The following is a 17,784-nucleotide window of genomic DNA, read 5'->3' on the forward strand; positions in this document are numbered from 1 at the left end:
TTCCGGAGGATCTCTTATTCCTGCTTCGAAGTAGGAATAAGAGATCCTCCGGAAAAGGGCTTTTTTCCAGAGGATCGGGGCCAGTGTAGACGCTCTTTTCCGGCTTTTCTAAAAGCCGGAAAAAAGCAGCGGACATTTTTATTTAAATGCCGCGGGGGATATTTAAATCCCCCCCCGGATTTCCCTATTACGACCTGTGAAATTAACATGCCCCTTTCGGAAAAGGGGCCAGTGTAGACGTAGCCCCTATGATTACAGGGAAGGTTATAACAGAACCCCTTCTGGGCTAGGTGATCCCCAAAACATCACACTTATGCAATTAGGCTTGATATTATAGTTCATGGTTATATTGTTATAATACTGTGCTGAGACATTTGAAAAGGTTAAGGCTTATTGCATGTATATCATGGTAACTGGATGTGCAAATGGCTATTTGGATGTGTAACAAGTCATTTAGCTATGCAATTATCACAAGTGCACATTAACATTTGACAGGTTTTTTATGCACTCTTCTTGCTACTCCTTAATAATCAATATGATTGTATACAAATTAATGTGAGCTCTTCCAAGAATAGAACACTATAATTTGTGTTATTCCTCATTGTCAACTGTTGTTATATTTTCTGGTAAAGAAAGTTCAATTCTCACATTATTTGCTCATGCACAAATACTATACCAACATTCAAACTATAATTTTTGAAAGAATTAAACAATCTCTGTAATAATTTGTGTTGTTTCTGCTTTGAATTCCTCAGAAACAGGTGTTATATTTGCAGGCAGGAAAAAACACTGAAGCAATAATGTGTTTTAATTTTATCCTTTAATTGTTCTGTAGCTAGTCTCACTGTTTCAACTTTCTTCTCAATAATCTATATATACTGTGTGTTGGTCTGTGTGTCTGTCGGAGTCCATTTGTTCAAGAACTCCTTCTAAATGGTAAGAGCTAGGGCCACTAAATTTGGCATGCTGCTTCCTTTTCTCCTAACTTAAAGCAAGATCAGAGTTTGGTTATGCCAGGACAACCAGAAGTGCAGGAAAGGGACTTTTTTCCATAACATGGAAAGCGAAGGGCTGTTTGGAGGGGTGTGATATTCAAACTGGCCTCTGTGGGCAGCAAACCTGCAGGTAAGAGCTATACTGCAGCGTGTCCACTGGGGGCAGCTGAACTATGGAGGGAGTAAGCAGCAAGGCTGGGGCTCTGCCATCTTGCCTGTGAGCACATCAGTAAGTAGCTTCCCTGCCCAGACCCTTTCCCCCTCTCCTAGCCTTTGGCCACAGTGCCAGGGGAGGCCCAGGCGGAGGAGAAAAGACCCTTGCCAAATGAGACAACCTGCCCTGAGCCCCTCCTTACCCCCAACCCTCACTCTCAAAACCCTCTGCCCCCAGCCTCCTGCACTGCTCCCACCCCTGTCTCCAAAACCCAGCTGTGAGACCTGCCCCCCCCCCAACTGCCAGTTCCTTGCCCGGAAGGACCCAGGCAACACCAACTAAGTCTGCTAGTTTGTCCAATATAAAAAAATGCAACCCTGAGTAGGGATGTTAAAATTAGAATAATCAACTAATCAAATAGTTGATGGAATTTCCATCGACTATTTAATTAGTTGATAAGGGCGCTTTGGCTTTGAAATGTAGCAAGAGCACACCTGGCTGTTGCTACATTTCAGAGTTGGAAGTGTCCAGTGGCATTCTGTCTTTGAAACAGACAAGAGCCCCAGCACCGGCTCTTGTGTATTTCAAAGACTGAATTGCTGCATGGAGCCCGGGGCTAGCTAGGCACTCTGAGTCCCCCGCTGGCCCCAGGTTCCATATACGCTTCCACTTTGAGACATACAAGAGCCCAGTGGAACAGCATCTTTAATTTAGATACCAGTGATATTCTAGAATAGTGATAGTGATATTCTAGTGCAGTGGTTTTCACCCTAGTCTGCAGATGCTGGGGAGAGGGTCTGCAGACCCTATCTTAGATTTCCAAATGGTCTGCACCTCCATTTGAATTTTTGTAAGGATCCACAAATGAAAAAAAAAAGGTTGAAAACCATTGTTCTAGAGCACTTTTGGAATTGCAGCTCCCCCTCCCCCCCCCCCCCCCCCCGTTTTAATTTCTGGTACCAATTTGTCTGCTTCAGGTCTTATTTTTTTCAAATAATGTAATTATTAATGTGTATTACTAGTATATTTCTGCAAGATTTTTTTTTAAAGAAATCAACATACTCCATGTTTTGCTCAATAATGTAATCAACAGGATGCACTAAAGCATCAGACACTTTTGGGGGTCAATTTCTAGTGTCATGGAGTGTAAGGAAAACTAGAGTGTGAGGGCTGTCTTAATGCTATCGAAGAGACTTTGTAGTTGGAAAGCAGAATTTATAAAACCTGTTGGCAGCTATTGTGTCTGCTGGGAAAGAGCAGAGTGGGTTATGCAGGCTTGGGAAGGCAGGTGGCTCATTAGCCAATCTAGATACAAGATAGAGGAGGTGAAACTTTTGGAAGAGAGTGTGGGTTGAATAGTCCAGACAAGAATCCTGGAAGCTGCAAATGCAGCTGCGGCTACTGCTGTAAAGCTTAAGCATAAGGTTGGAGTAGAACTTCATTGCTTTATAGTTTAAAAGCCAAACCTGAGGAAGGGGAGAGTTCAGACTTAGTTTCTGGACTGTGTGTGTAGAACAGATTAGGGAAGATGCCTGGTTACACATTTCCATTAGTGGCTCAGTTGTAGAGTTCTTTAGAAAAGTGGAATTAGAACAGAACGTGGAAATTCTTATACCCAATTTTCTGCTCCTAAGACTTCAGAAGTGTAACAATTTGGATGAGGTTAATTTTGCAAAAGTTTCTGGGAGTGGAGCAGTAGACAGATATTTTAAGGAGGTCTCATTCTGATCTGTCCTCTTACCCCACAATGAATTCACTTTGACTATTAAGGAATAGTATATTTTATCATACTTATTGTGCTTGCTTTACCCCTAATTTTTCCCTAATCAGTGCAACCCTGTCAGGCATCTTATTCAAGTTTATTCGAACAGAAGTAAGGGAAAACAAACAAACAGACTTTGAATAGATTTCAAAACTTTATCTCATAAATCCTAAGTAACAAAATCGTCACTACAAAACGAAATTACTTTGCTCTTAATACTGAAAAAGTTTCATTATATTAACAAAATACAATTTTGTATAGCTATAAAAAGATGTTATTAACCAACTGATATTAAATTCACAAAATAATGCTTTAAACATAATTACAATCCATGAGTTAAAAAAAACCCTCATGTTATTTACTACAGAGTCCTGTTATTTCAATTCTCTGAGGGTGCTTGCAACCATATCAACTTTCTTGAATTGTGAGTGCTGCATTTATTGGAAGGAGGTGCTAGTTATATATAGTTGTTGGCTTAACATGGTGTGTTTGTATTGGTTTCATAACTAAGGATGTTAATTTGTCTTATTTGATACAGAAGAACATTTTTAATATGAAATGTCTATGTAAAATCTGATATTCTACTAACAATTAGGAAATTAAATAAAGAAACTGAAAATATCCACTTTTACAACATGAAATTATATAAGAAAATAAAGAACTAGCAACACAGAGAAAAATAATGTAAGTTAAAAAGCTATTCTTTTTACTTAAATAATTTTTATCTACTCCAAAATTGCTCACTTATTCTGAAACAAGCATTCACATATAGACTTGCATCAAAAGAAAAAAAATGTGAAAACTGGTTTCCTTGTTTGGTTGCAAGTTTATGTGTAGACCAGCCCTAGTAACTGTACAGAGAACATCCTTGCTGCTCCCATGACATTTTGTTCAAATGTAACAGATGGAGAGAACAGCTACTGAGAGATGTAGGTTCTGAAGTCCACTGTGGGAAAGACAGTAATGAAGCTGAAACAGGAGAGAATACGTTTATAGTGAAGGAGGATACATGGTTTCTGGATTCTCTCCACAAATGCTCCAGTAATATGAAAGCTGAAACAGGAAGCAGTTGTGAAAAGTGAGTCAGGGTGAATTTTTGGGTGATGAACAGTTTGGTTTGAGATAGATACAGAACAGGAGCATGTGACTAGGAAAGGAGAATGGAAGTAGAGCTCATATGGTGCACAGAAGTTCAAGGATTTCTCTGTAAATATATTCAAAGTTAAAAATCTATAAAGGAAATGACAGGCTAATATGCAAAAAAGAGGAAGGAGAAGAAAGGAAAAGGGTTATTTGGCAGATCAAATGTTCAAATATGTAAGATCAATTAAAAAGCTAACCGTCAATTGTGTTGTGATTTCATAACAATACCAGAAGAGAGTCAGTTAAAAGGAAGCTAGATCTTGTAATGTTCTTTTATGCACATTATAAACTCTGAGCAGATTACAGGGTTTTGGTGTGGCAAATTAATTTAATTTACTGGAATGCACCTTAACTATACTACTGCTTGAATCTTTTCTTCTTGTTAGTATCATGGGAAATACCAGTGACTGCTTTAACTGAATGAAATTATAGAAAAATAACGACTATTTCTTTCTTCCTTGTGTATATTTGACAACGCTTTTTGTTTAGCCAGTGTAATTATTTCCCTTTTAATAATCACTTATCTTAGTAGTTTTCCCCTGTTGATTGTGTGGGGCTATCACATAGCAGTCAGGCAGAGAAATATTTAAAAAATAATAGAATAATGTGTTTGGAACACTACGTTAAAATCCATTATAAAAGTGTGGCAAGGTGACTGCATAAAAAATGGAGAAGTTCTGTTGACTAATTACAGCAGGTACAGTTCCTTAATTTCATCCTAGACAAGGGATAGGCAATAGTTTTTTCTGGAGGCCCACTCTAAGAATTTGGTAAGTGGCCAAGGGCTGCTCTCTTCCCTGATATTAATATAGGAAGTGTGGGATCTATGATGAAGGTTGGGTTCAGAAGGGAGCTTGGGGGAAGGGACTGGGCTACAGGAGAGGGTGTGGGATCTGAGAGGGAGTTTGGGTGAAGGAGGTAGTCGTGACTTGGGGCAGAAGATTGGGGTGCAGGTTTCAGGAGGGCTATGGGTTGAGGAGAGGATTCTGACCTACAGGAGGGGTGCAGGAGGGAGTGCGAGGCCTGGGAGGAGGTTGTGACCATGGGCAAGAGGCAGTGCACAGATCCAGGGTGTGATAAGGGGTAAGGGATTGGGGTGTAAGGTCTGGGAGGGGGTTGTGATCTGGAGGAGGAATGTAGAAGGGGTGCAGAAGATTGGGGTGCAGGGGCTGGGAGGAGTTAGGAGTGGGGGGGGGCAGAAGGATTAGTGGGAGGGGCTGGGTGCTAGTGGCAGGCTTTGGCCAGAAGTTGCTTACCTGGATGGCTCCTGGCCAGCAGCCCAGCAGGCTCCTCGGTCTGGGTCCCTGCCTTCCATACCAATTGCAGGGGCCATGTGCAGCAATGAACACTGCAAGCCCAAAGGGGGAGAGGTACTTTGCATAGGGTTGCCAGATTGTCTTCCAAAAAATACTGAACACACGGGCTAAAAATGTGTCGAGTAAACAAAAAAAAAACACCCACACCGAACACACATCCTGTGTGGCTACTTCCAAGAGCCACCAAGCTGGGAACAAAGGTGGAGGCAGCAGAGCCTGCTCTGCAAAGCAGCTGCCTGCTACCCAAAGCAGAGAGAGGCAGACCCTGGGGCAACACAATGGCAGGGCGGGGCGGGGGGGAGGAGGGCAGAAGGTGACCATAGGTAGGAAGGTGACTCCCCCATAGCCAGGTCTTTGGGTGTCCCAGTGGGAAGAAGCAGAAATTCCACCCCAGTCAGTTTTGGCTGAGAGCCCAAGGAAGGCGCCTAAATGCAACTATAAAGCACTTGCAGGCTTCTCTCCTGGACTACGGCGCCACAACGCGCTTGAACAGCGCTCAGGAGCAGGGACAGGGCTTCTCCTCCTCCCCGAGGCATCACTTCTCCTCAGACACAATCAGCTGAGGGCTCCCAGCATCGATTGTGCCCCGCCTCCCAGCCACTCCCCTCGACCCTGCTCATCCCCGCCCGACTTTTGCACACAACCACAGGCTCCCAGCTGGGAGGCGGGGCTGCGATCAGTGTTGGGAGCCTGTGGTTATGTGCAGAAGCCGGGCCGGGGAGGGGAGGGGGAAGAAGTGGCTGGGAATTCCAGCCACTCCCCCTGCCCCCACCAGGCTTTTGCACACTACCACAGGCTCCCAGCGCCGATCGCAGCCCCACCTCCCAACCACTCCCTCCGCCCCCGCCAGGCTTCTGTCCGGCACCCAGCCGGAAAAACAGAAAATACAGAACATTGCACATTTCTGGTATTTTCTGAATTTTTTTTACTGGACAGAGGGTGCAAAAACCAGACTGTCTGGTAGAATACTGGACACCTGGCAACCCTAACTTTGCGCAGTCTGTCCTACAAACAGACAGCTCCCATTGGCCAGAAACCAGCCAATGGACGCTGCGAGATTATGCTGGGGGAGGAGCAGTGTGCAAAGCATGTTTCCCCTCTCCCCAGGCTCTCAGCATTCAGAGAGCTGCTCTGAGCAACACATGGGGGTGAAGTAGAGAGGAAGCCTGTCTGAGGTTCTCAAGGGCTGGATCTGGTGGCTTGGCAGGCCAGATGTGGACCACGGGCCACATTTTATCCTCCCATGTCCTATACTTAAGAGGAAGGAGTGACTGTCCAGAGAAAGGGAAGTAGGACAAAGGAGGTGCTGAAGAGAAGTCCTACAGACAGCCAAATTCCTAGAGAAAATGTAGGATAAGGTCTGTTGTGTTATTGTTTTTAGATAACTAATAAAGTAAAATTCTAAGAAAGGGGTATGTTTGGACACTAAGGCTGTGTCTAGACTACATGCCTCTGTCGTCAGAGGCATGTAGATTAGACACATAGGCAAAGTCAAATGAAGCCGCGATTTAAATGATCGCGGCTTCATTTAAATGTACATGGCTGCCGTGCTGAGCCGACAAACAGCTGATCAGCTGTTTGTCCGCTCAGTGCGCAAGTCTGGACGCTCCCCTGCCAACATCAAAGCCCTTTGTCGGCAGCCCCGTTATTCCTCGTGGGATGAGGTTTACCGGGGCTGCCGACAAAGGGCTTTGATGTCGGCAGGGGAGCGTCCAGACTAGCGCGCTGAGCGGACAAACAGCTGATCAGCTGTTTGTCGGCTCAGCGCGGCAGCCATGTAAATTTAAATGAAGCCGCGATCATTTAAATCGCGGCTTCATTTGACTTTGCCAAACAAACAAATCTACATGGCTCTGTCGACGGAGCCATGTAGTTTAGACGTACCCTAAGAGCACAAACACTGAAAAGATCCTTTGTACTCGGTCTGCCACTAATTGTAAATGAGAAACAATGCTGAAGAGACACAGAAAGTAAATGTATGTGCAACAGAAGATCGTTAGTCTCTCTTGACCCCAATCTATATGTGTCCTTCATAGCTATATGCTCCATAAATCATCCCCAGCGACTGAAGCCAGATCAGATTATGTCATCTGTGTTATTGGAGGAAATATACACTTCACAACCGAAGGAAATGAAGACAAGAGAATTAGTGAAAATTTTTAAAAGTGGTATTAAACTTTAAGAAACCCACATAGTTTATGAAAACTTTATATAACTATACTATTTTGAAAATGTTTTGATTGCCACATTTGAAAACAATATACTGCAAAGGTGAAGTAGTGACCTTAGTAGTGCAGGATTTGTTCTAGTGAAAGTATGTTCTCCTAAAACTGAAGTCAGGAGATGTCAACATTTGTTGAAGTTGAAAAGCAATTCATGATCATAACAGATGGTAAACTTCTCCATGAGGGTTCCATCAAACTCTTAAGTAACTTCTGATGTTCCAAACTCCTTCCCCCTCCACAGCCTGAACCTAATAATCCCCCACTTGTGTTTGACTCCTACATCTTCTTTTATTTTAAGTTTGTATTTACATAAAAACCAGGAAGACACATTTCTTGCACTCAGGCTAAAGTTTAAACTAGGCTACTTTTTTCATGATCAGAGTTTATTAAGGACTGATTACACAAAGTTTGGAAGGAGGAAATGGAATTATACTAACACTTTAAAAAATACAGGAAAAAGGTTTCCTGTGTTATTTCCTTACACAAAGTGCAGAACAGCACCAATGGTATGTTTTCTACTATATTATTTCTCAACTCATCTTGGAATGAAATTTGAAAATACGTTAATTTAAGTTCTAATTGGGATTATATTAGTAGACACCACCTGGAAACGTCTCCTTGTGCTGTGGCACATTATTTTGAAGTGAGACGAATAAATGACTGGAGAAATCATATTATTCACAGTCATTTTTCAAGTATTGCAATAATGCCTGTAAAATAAATTTCACTTGCCAGCAACCAAATCCTGGAGTCTTCAGTCTGCCAAAAGGCCCCTTGACTTCAGTAAGAGTTTTGACTAAGGATTTCAGGATTGTGTCCAAAAGGCTTTATCCAGATCCCATTTACATTGATAGAAAGATACAGGGACTTCAGTGAGGGTTAGGGTTGCCAGGTGTCCAGTTTTCACCCAGACTGTCTGTTATTCGGGTCCCCGGTCCAGTTAAAAAAAAAAAGCAGAAGATACTGGACGTGTGGATTGTCCGGTATTTCCTGGTTCCCTTGGACGGAAGCCCGACGGGGACAATTTTCCCCTGCTACATCTGGCAGGGGAGTGAGGAGCGCAGGGCCATTTAAAGGTGTAGCACCTTTTCTTTTTTTGGGGCTCAACAGAATTTTTCCCAGTGCTTTTTTGGGAGTGTGTTCGGTATTTTTGCAAAGCCATCTGGCACCCCTAGTGGGGCTGGGCGAGGCCCAGAGTAGTTATCCACAACTGTGTTTAATACTGTAATCTAGAGTTTAAAAAAAAATATTAAGGCTCTGTCTACATTGGCGTGCTGCCTGTCTACACTGGTGGGGAGTTCTTGCACAAGAACACTGACGTTCTAATGTGTGAAATCAGGGCTTCTTGCGCAAGAACTATGATGCTCCCACTCAGGAATAAGCCCTCTTGCGCAAGAGGCCAGTGTAGACAGGCAACATGAATTTCTTGCGCAAGAAAGCCCGATGGCTAAAATGGCCATCAGAGCTTTCTTGCGCAAGAGAGCATCTACATTGGCACAGATGCTTTTGTGCAAAAGCACACCTCCTGCACAAAAGCACATGCCAGTGTAGACGCTCTCTTGCGCAAATACTTTAACGCAAAAACTCGCCAATGTAGATATAGCCTAAGGATCTAATTTTTTCAAAAAAAGCCACCATTTTTAAGGTCTATTTGGTGCCTATACAGGAGACCCTTGCAATTTGTGAAATTGCTCTTCATAGTTCCGTGTATTCATGGGAGTCGCTCGTCCCAGCCTGAGGGAGATGGCAGAGGTTGGGAGCTGTGGGGAGCTCCCCACAACTCACCAGCCCCTGAGGTGAACTCCCCCACCAGCTCACTGCCGGCCCCTGAGTTGTGCTCCCAGCATTTGCAAATTTCGCCATTCACAGTGGTGCCAGGAATGCATCCACTGCGAATGACAAGGGTTTCCTTTACTTAAATTGTGTCAATATTTTTGCCCTGGAAATAACCCACAGCACAAATGCTGTTACTGTTAGGATGTTGGAACAATTTTTATAGTATGGACTGCTGAGAGCCATTGAACCAAACTGTGAACCCTGTGTATAATGGACACCTTTTCAAGTCAGAGGGTGCTGCAGAAACCCCCGGGTGTATCTACCCCACACAGTTATTTCGGAATAACGGCCATTATTCCAAAATAACTATACGAGCATCTACACAGCAATTCTGTTAGTTTGAAATAATTTCAAAATAATGGACAGCTCATTCTGACTTCTGTAAACCTCATTCTAGGAAGAACGTCTCTCCCGAAACAGCTATTTTGAAATAAGGTGTGTGCAGACGCTCCACTTCTGCTATTTTGAAATAGCCCCTCACCAGGGCCATTTTAAGTTATTCTTCTGGGGTTCTAAATCGAGGTAGCATGTCTACATTCAGGAAGCCTGCCTAGGACTAATTTTGAGGCTTCCCTGCAGTGCAGACATGCTATTTTGAAATAAGCTATTTTGGAATAACTATTCTGGAATAGTTTATTCTGATATAACTCTGCAGTGTAGATGTGGCCCCCGCAGCCCTACTTCCAGCACCTTTGGTTATTGTTAAATATCAAACAATCCAAAAGGCCCCACAAATCACCTTCTCAAATGTCAAATAGGCAGCATTTGTACCCACCAACAAAATTAAATGCTGAGGTAAAACATGCCTGGAGGCTTAGTCTGAAAATCTGGCTATAGGTAACTGCATATAAATTAAGGCCGGGAACTAGCAGTAGGCTTATTTTCATCAGTTGAAAGCTATGGCGAGGTACCACCTGTACCCCTTTGCTTTGAAATAACCTTTATATGTTGATCTTCAGAGCTTTTGCGACGGGAATGTTACTTAAGACATAATGCTGAGGAAGGGGCATGTTATTGTCAGCTTCCATCAGTTATTGCTGTCTATGATCATTTGTGATTTTTAAATAATTCCTAAGGGTGCCCAGAAACTGATAGCTGCTAACTCTGTTTTATGAATTTTAATAAATAAAGGTGGAATAAGGTACAAATCAATATGAAAGAAAGTGGCAGAATTGAGTCATTACCAGCTAATATACAAATTTCATAATGAGCCTCTCCACCATTAATGCAAATTACTGAGGTTCAACTGTATATGGCAACACAAACAAGTTAAGGCTCAAAAGCTTCAGAGGGGTGGCCGAGTTAGTCTGTAACCGGAAAAACTTAAAAAACAACAAATAGTCTAGTCGCACTTTAAAGACTAACAATATATATATATAGACAGTATCATGAGCTTTTGTGGGCAAAACCCACTTCTTCAGATAACTGGAATATCTGAAGAACTGGGTTTTGCCCACGAAAGCTCATACCATCTACATGTTTTGTTAGTCTTTAAAGTGCTACTAGACTATATGTTGTTTTTTAAATTTAAGGCTCACTGAGACATACTAATGAGTTCCAAAGTATGAAGCAGTGTGAGGTTGCCTCACTCTGCATTACCCCAGCGTACTGAAAGCAAATGCCTCCAAAGCTGCTCTCCTCTGGTGGCAGAATAAATGTCAGAGAACACCGGGAGTGGGCAGGGTTATCCCCACATGCTCTAATAACAGAATGGAGTGAATTACAGAACTGACGTCTGCAAGTGTTTTTACCAAAAAAATATTGGAAACATTGGAATGTCAGGTATTTGTAAAGAGATTCTGGCTCACTCTAAAATATGTAGGGGAAAACAAGCTAAGGGACTCTGTTTTAATCAGTTGTGCCTCTGCCTTTAACCTTCTGGAGTCTGATTCAAAACTTCAGCTGGATGATCACTGCCTTTTTGCTTCCTTAAATCTTATGGTTTTTTTTTTTAAAGTGGGAATAGTAACCAAGTCTGCCAGTGATGTCTTATTACTGGGGCCAATTTAATTAGGAAGGAAATTATAACACTGGCCTGGAAACTGCTAACTTTCACTTTTGACAGAAGGGATACAGTGGATGGAGAATGTCACAGTAATGAGCAAACTGACAATGTCATTAATTAATAAATACCAGGACGATGTGGTGACTGGACAGCCTTACAGCAGCAATACGAAAAGGTAGAAGGTAAAACTGTTAAACTGCAGGACTTGGAAAACTTTTTGGAAGTCAAAGGTTAAACTTCATTACAGGATGCAAGCCACTTGCGTCTCAGAGCTAAGAGAATAGAGAAGATCACACAAGAAAAAACCCCCACAAACAAACAAACACCCCAAGAACCTTCTTAATAAAATACTTTGACTGTATTCATAAGAGATTTCCCCCCCTTCTCTCCTGGGGAATGTAGAAAGCAGGGGAGATAAGGGAAGGTAAAAGTAAAAACATAGGGAAAAATGAGCAACTCCAATACCCTGCATAGAGTAAGAAGCAGTATGGGTGAAAAGAAGAGATGACAAACACAATTACTGGTAAGTAATTCTCTTTACTGAGCCCACACTCCATAAAGTCACACTGAAATCCTACACAAAGCTTAATCCTAAGAGATGCTGAGCACCTACAACTCCCCTTTGAAATTAATGGGAACTGTAGCCTCCCAGCACTTCAAAGGATCAGGCTCATAATACATTATATATGCATGGAGAGAGAGAGAGAGAGCGCGAGAGAGCGCCTCAAGCTTAATTTTCAGAGATTTGGCTATGTCTTTTTCTGCTAATGAAGGAGCCTTCTACACATTTTCTAACAAGAGAACTGAGGGACCACTAGACCCTCTAGGTTAGCTGACCTCCCTCTTTAAAATGTACTTTTGTGAGTCATTCTATTATTGATCCACTTAACAGTATAATTTATTTAGGCAGCATGATAAATATATTTTAAAGAATTACTTGAAATTGAGACCTTCAATATGTATTTTATACCGTACTGTGTGTATGTGTGTGTGTGTGTGTGTGTGTGTGTATATATAAAGTTAGATTGGAAGCATCTCAAGCCAGAGAACATCTCTTTTTTACATTTGTACAATACCAAGTATACAAAAAGGTACTCCGAATCAAATAATCAGGCTTATACAAATCCAGGAACAACTGTGAGCATTTGTACAATGTCTGCATGACAAGGAAAGCCTAAGGACTTCTTGACAAGCCGTGAGGATCTTACAACTGCAGATAAAATGGCCTGATCCACATGACCTTCCATACTACACAGTAGCCACTACAGTGAAAAGGAACGTTAGCTGTTTCTGCAGAGCACCAATGAAGTTAAATTTTTTTCATCCACTACACTTAATAATGCCAATTTGGGTCAACAGCAAAACCTACAATCCATTGTATCCGAAGCAAATCTGTGCTAAAAATCAGTCCCCAGGGGAATTCCATACATGTTCTCAATAAATACTAGAGAAACTTCACCCATTAATGTCATCTACCACTGAAACCAGTTCCACACATTCACATGCAGCTGATCATCGTCCAGCTGATGAGCCACCATATGAAATGTCACTGATCAATCCAATAAGAATAAGCCTCCTCTGCCCACTGCAGTAGGCAGATTATTCATAACTGGAGAAAAGCTATTCTTAGCATTTGGAGTGTATCTGCAGTCAAACTGAAATGTATTATTAGGGCACTTCCAAATTCATGGTCCATTTTGGTTATTTTCATGGTCATAGGATTTTAAAAATCACAAATTTCACAATTTCAGCTATTTAAATCTGAAATTTCACATTGTTGCAATTGTAGGGTCCTGACCCAAAAAAGAGTCGTGGGGAGGTGGCAAGGTTATTGGAGGGTGCAGTATTGCTATCCTTTCTTCTGTGCTGTTACTGGTGGTGGTGCTGCCTTCAGAGCTGGGCAGTTGGGAGTCCAGCTGTAAAGGCAGAGCCACTGCTAGCAGCAGTGCAGAAGTTAGGCTGATATGGCGTGGTATTGCCACCCTTACTTCTGCACTGCTGTCTGCAAAGCCGGGCCCTCAGTCAGCAGTCGCCACTCTCTAGCCATCCACTCTGAAGGCAATAAAGCAGAAGTAAGGGTGGCATGGTATGTTATTCCTGGCCCTTATTTCTAGGCTGCTGCTAGCAGGGTGCTGCCTTCAGAGCTGGGCACTTGGCTAACAGCCACTGCTCTCCAGCCACTCAGCTCAGAAGAGTGCACAGAAGTAAGGGTGGCAATATGATGACAGACATTAAATAACCTTGCAGCCTCTCTGCAATTCCCTTTTGGTCAGGGCCCCCAGTCTGAGAAACGCTGGTCTCCCTTGTGAAGTCTGCATAGTGTAGAGCAGCAGTTCTCAAATCAGAGCAACCTGAGTACCCCCATTTTTATTTACAATTTTGGGGGGATTCTGAAGCTGACCTCTAATTTTGCCCAGGGGTGTTCCCCACTCCACCTTTTCTCCCAAGGCCCACCTCTGCTCCACCATGCCCCTCTTTTCCTCTCTCTCACCTCTCTGTCCCCCTCCCTGAGTGCCCCCATCCCTGGCTCCTCCCTCCCAGTGCCTCCTGCATGGTGCTGAACAGCTGTGCCAAGATGTATAAGAGCTGCTGGAAGGGAGGGAGAGGAGTTGGATCAATGAGGCTGGTGACCCTCAACATGACTCATGGACCCCCTGGAGCACCCTCTCTGGGGATCTCAGTTTGAGAACATCTGGAATAGGGCAAAAGCACACAAAGACCATATTTTGTGGTCAGAGATGCATTTTTATGGCTGTGAATTTGGTAGGGACCTATTTATTATATGCATCAGTACTTTCTGAGTTGCATATCATTGAGTTGCATGCATTGTCTTAGAACCAGAAATGATAGCATTTATCACTCACTTCTAGCAGGAGTCCACCTTCTGGTATAGTAGTTTCACTGGATTGGTAGTCTTTTATTGTGTGACCAACTTGCTTCCTACAATGTTTTTCTTGGATGGCTGTTGAAAAAAAGTAATTAACAATATAAATAATACTGGTGAGGACTTTTAGTTACTTAAAACTTACTGTTGGTCCTAGGAAAAGAAACACATATTTTACAGCCCAGATGGTTTTTATATAAAGTTCTTTCCTTGATGGTCATTATACCTATCACATTATTTTTACCAAATGTGTTTTTCCATTATTATACTCTACTTACAAAAACAAAAACATAGGAAAGTAGCAGAAAAGATAACTGACATGTTGCCAAGCGGCTTTTGTTTATAAAAGAATACATGTTATGAAAATTATAACTAGTGGCAATAGTATTCAGAAGATATTCTGAAGGGTTACATGATATAAGTTTTTTATTTTCTGTTTTGACTTCTTGTTTGGCATGAAATGATCTTGCCCCCCTCACTTCTAAGAATTTGAGATTAACTCTCAGACTCGCATGCATTTTCCTGAAATGCCTTTTTTCAAATTTGAAGCCAAACTTTGAAAAGCTCTCTCTGGTACTATCAAGAGGCTTGATGGAAACACAGGGAGATTACTTTGGTTGACCGTTTTTCCCATTTATGAGCTGTAATTATTGTTTCTGAAATATTTTTGGATAATCAGATTTAAGTCCCTTCTGGAATAAATATGCAGCTGAATCCCTGACAGAGTGATGATTTCAGATGCATTCTGAGTTTTGAGAAGAGTGGAAGAGACATCCAGAAGACAGAGTTGATTAAACCCATCATCTGCTAGAAGAGACTCTGGATCATTTGAGGGAGTACAGCGTGCAAAGCAAACCTTGCGATTCTATCAATAAGTAATGAAGTTAAAGATTCAACTTCATTATCACCGCTGGGCTTTTCATTATTTGACCTGGATCTTCTTGAAACAGCCATGATGGCTTACTGAGATGGGACGTTCACCTCTGTTAAAACATACCATACGTCTCTCTAATATTCAGTCTGCAAGGAAATACACTACTTGGTTCTGCTCTTTTGATGCAAAGGGACACTGAGAAGGGACTGCTACTAAGTGGACACAAAGCAGTAGCTTCATATAATCAACTCCAATCAACTCATAGGTGCTTAAACTATGGGTCATGGGGGTCCTGCCGCACCCCCTGGCTTGAAGTGGATTTCATTATATACAAGATTTACAGTTTGGTTCAGTAGCTCTCAGGAAGCACACTATAAACATTGTTTCAGCACCCCTGCATGAGCCTGTAGTAACAGGAATGGGTTAAAAACTTCAAAATAGGGATGAAAGAATCTAATTAATTCTTCATAACATATATAAGTCCTGGAATGTTACCTGTCTCTTTGCTAAATGTAGCGATAACAACTAGATGTGATTTTTTTTAGTAAGACCCCAGAGTAAAAAAATTGACTGACTAAAAATGTTCATGGATTTAACAGTACTTTTTGGACTACACCCTTTGTCATTTTTCAGTCTATTGGAGGGCTTTTTCCTCATTACAATAGACTTCAGATCTGGCCCTTAACCTGAGGATCTGTAAAGAGTCAAGAGGCAAGTTCTCTTTTCATAACATATAATGATGACGCAGAACCACAGTAACAGTGTTCCCTGGAAGCTTGTGCAGCCGCTTAGGAGAGGTTCGTATGCTGCCCAGATGATTAGTGGAATGCTCACAGCTAAGTTTTATTTCTATCAATGGTACACATTTGCACATGCCTGGATATACGCATGAATGGGAAAAAAAAATCTACAGGTGGACGGAAAAGATTAGAGGGAACATTGCACAGTAGTGGAAGTTTAAGAAATTTGAATTCTTCAGATTATGAACATTTACTGCTGATGATACTGTGGACTCTTAATTTCCTCAATTATAATCTCAAGTATAGATAATGAATTCCTCACCTGAGTTGTGGGAAACATACTAGACTACCCCAGAACTACATGGCCATGTCTACACTATGCAGAAGATCGATGCTGCCAGTGTCAATCTTTCAGGGTTCGATTTAGCACGGCTAATGAACACCTGCTAATTTGAACTGAGAAGGCTCTCCCATTGGCCCCAGTAGACCTGCTCCTCATGAGGAGTAAGGCATGCCGATGGGAGTGTTTTCTCCCATCAACCTCTTGCTGTATGGATGGCATGAAAACGTGATTTAAGATATGGCAACGCCAGCCACGTAATTAATGTAGCTGGAGTTGCTTATCCCAAGTCACCCTTCCCCATTAGTATAAACCTGGCCCATGAAACAGGACTGAGACTGAGTTTCAATGAAAGACTTCCAACCACCCTGATTTCATGTTTTCAACCCCGTAAACCATTGTGCAACATGGATGTTAAACTTCTTATGCCTCTGGACAGGTGCTCATTTTTAGGGGATGGGTTGTTGTCGTCTGTGTTGGTCTACATGAATTTTTTTCATGCCCCTGCTCAACTGAGCTTGCACCTATGATTAGTAAGGTCTGCCATAATTCCATTTGCAACTGAGTGTTACAGAGAAGCTGTAACTGCAATTTCTGAAAGCAGAGCTTCCATCCCATTTCTCTCCTAGCACACAAAAGTACATTTTCGTTATTCTCTGCACAGAGGCTCATTACCTTTATGTGGGTTAAAGGACAGACAAGGAATGGCAAGAGGAAATGAAGATTTATTTTTATGGGTTCTTGTGGCATTGTCAAACATTCCACTGGGGCTAGCTCCATCTTTAAGAGGAAAGCATGATTTTATTTCATTGAGCAGAGCATGGCTCCCTGCCTGTTTGTTAGCACAAATACAGCAGAGGCACAAGAGATGTTTGTTTCACCATCCATCTAGAATTCATTACATATCCAAATATAAAATATTATAGTGTCATTTCACTTTCACGTACATTTGGCCACACCCACTGTTTCATAACACATTGTACACAGTGCCTCAAAATGTAAACAGACCCATAGCAGCAGCCAGGGCAGCCTTCCTTATGTCAATAAGCAAAAACCATTCCCTGTACTTGGATCAAAATCACTTCCTCATCACTATATACTCCCCCCTCAGGGGAGAAGGCACTGTGTTAAAATAAAATATGAATGTAAAATCCTTAAGTGGTACCATCCCAACAGGAACGCAGGGATCAATTACTAATGCACAGGGAGCTCGGAAGAGAAGCTAATGCGGATGACAGCATATCACTGATGAAGGCAGCAAATATGGAGTCTCAGGGTACGTCTAAACTACATGCCTCTGTCGGCAGAGGCATGTAGATTTGTTTGTTCAGCAAAGGCAAATGAAGCCGTGATTTAAATGATCGCGGCTTCATTTACATTTACATGGCTGCCGCGCTGAGCCGACAAACAGCTGATCAGCTGTTTGTCGGCTCGCACGCTAGTCTGGACATTCCCCCTGCCAACATCAAAGCCCTTTGTCGGCAGCCCCGGTAAAACTCATTCCACGAGG

General features: G+C 42.3%; 1 protein-coding gene across 2 annotated transcripts in view; it reads right to left on the bottom strand.

Moving 5' to 3' along the window:
* AHRR (aryl hydrocarbon receptor repressor) overlaps nucleotides 1-17,784 on the bottom strand; it is a 125,094-nt gene that overhangs the window by 40,270 nt on the left and 67,040 nt on the right. For both annotated transcript variants that reach the window (XM_075921552.2, XM_075921551.2), the window contains exon 4: nucleotides 14,301-14,398. In XM_075921552.2, coding sequence (XP_075777667.2) covers nucleotides 14,301-14,398 — 98 coding nt within the window. The remainder of the gene's footprint in view (nucleotides 1-14,300; nucleotides 14,399-17,784) is intronic.

Source organism: Pelodiscus sinensis, chromosome 2 (genome assembly GCF_052426305.1).
Source record: "Pelodiscus sinensis isolate ZL-2025 chromosome 2, ASM5242630v1, whole genome shotgun sequence".
NCBI classification, from domain to species: Eukaryota; Metazoa; Chordata; order Testudines; family Trionychidae; genus Pelodiscus; species Pelodiscus sinensis.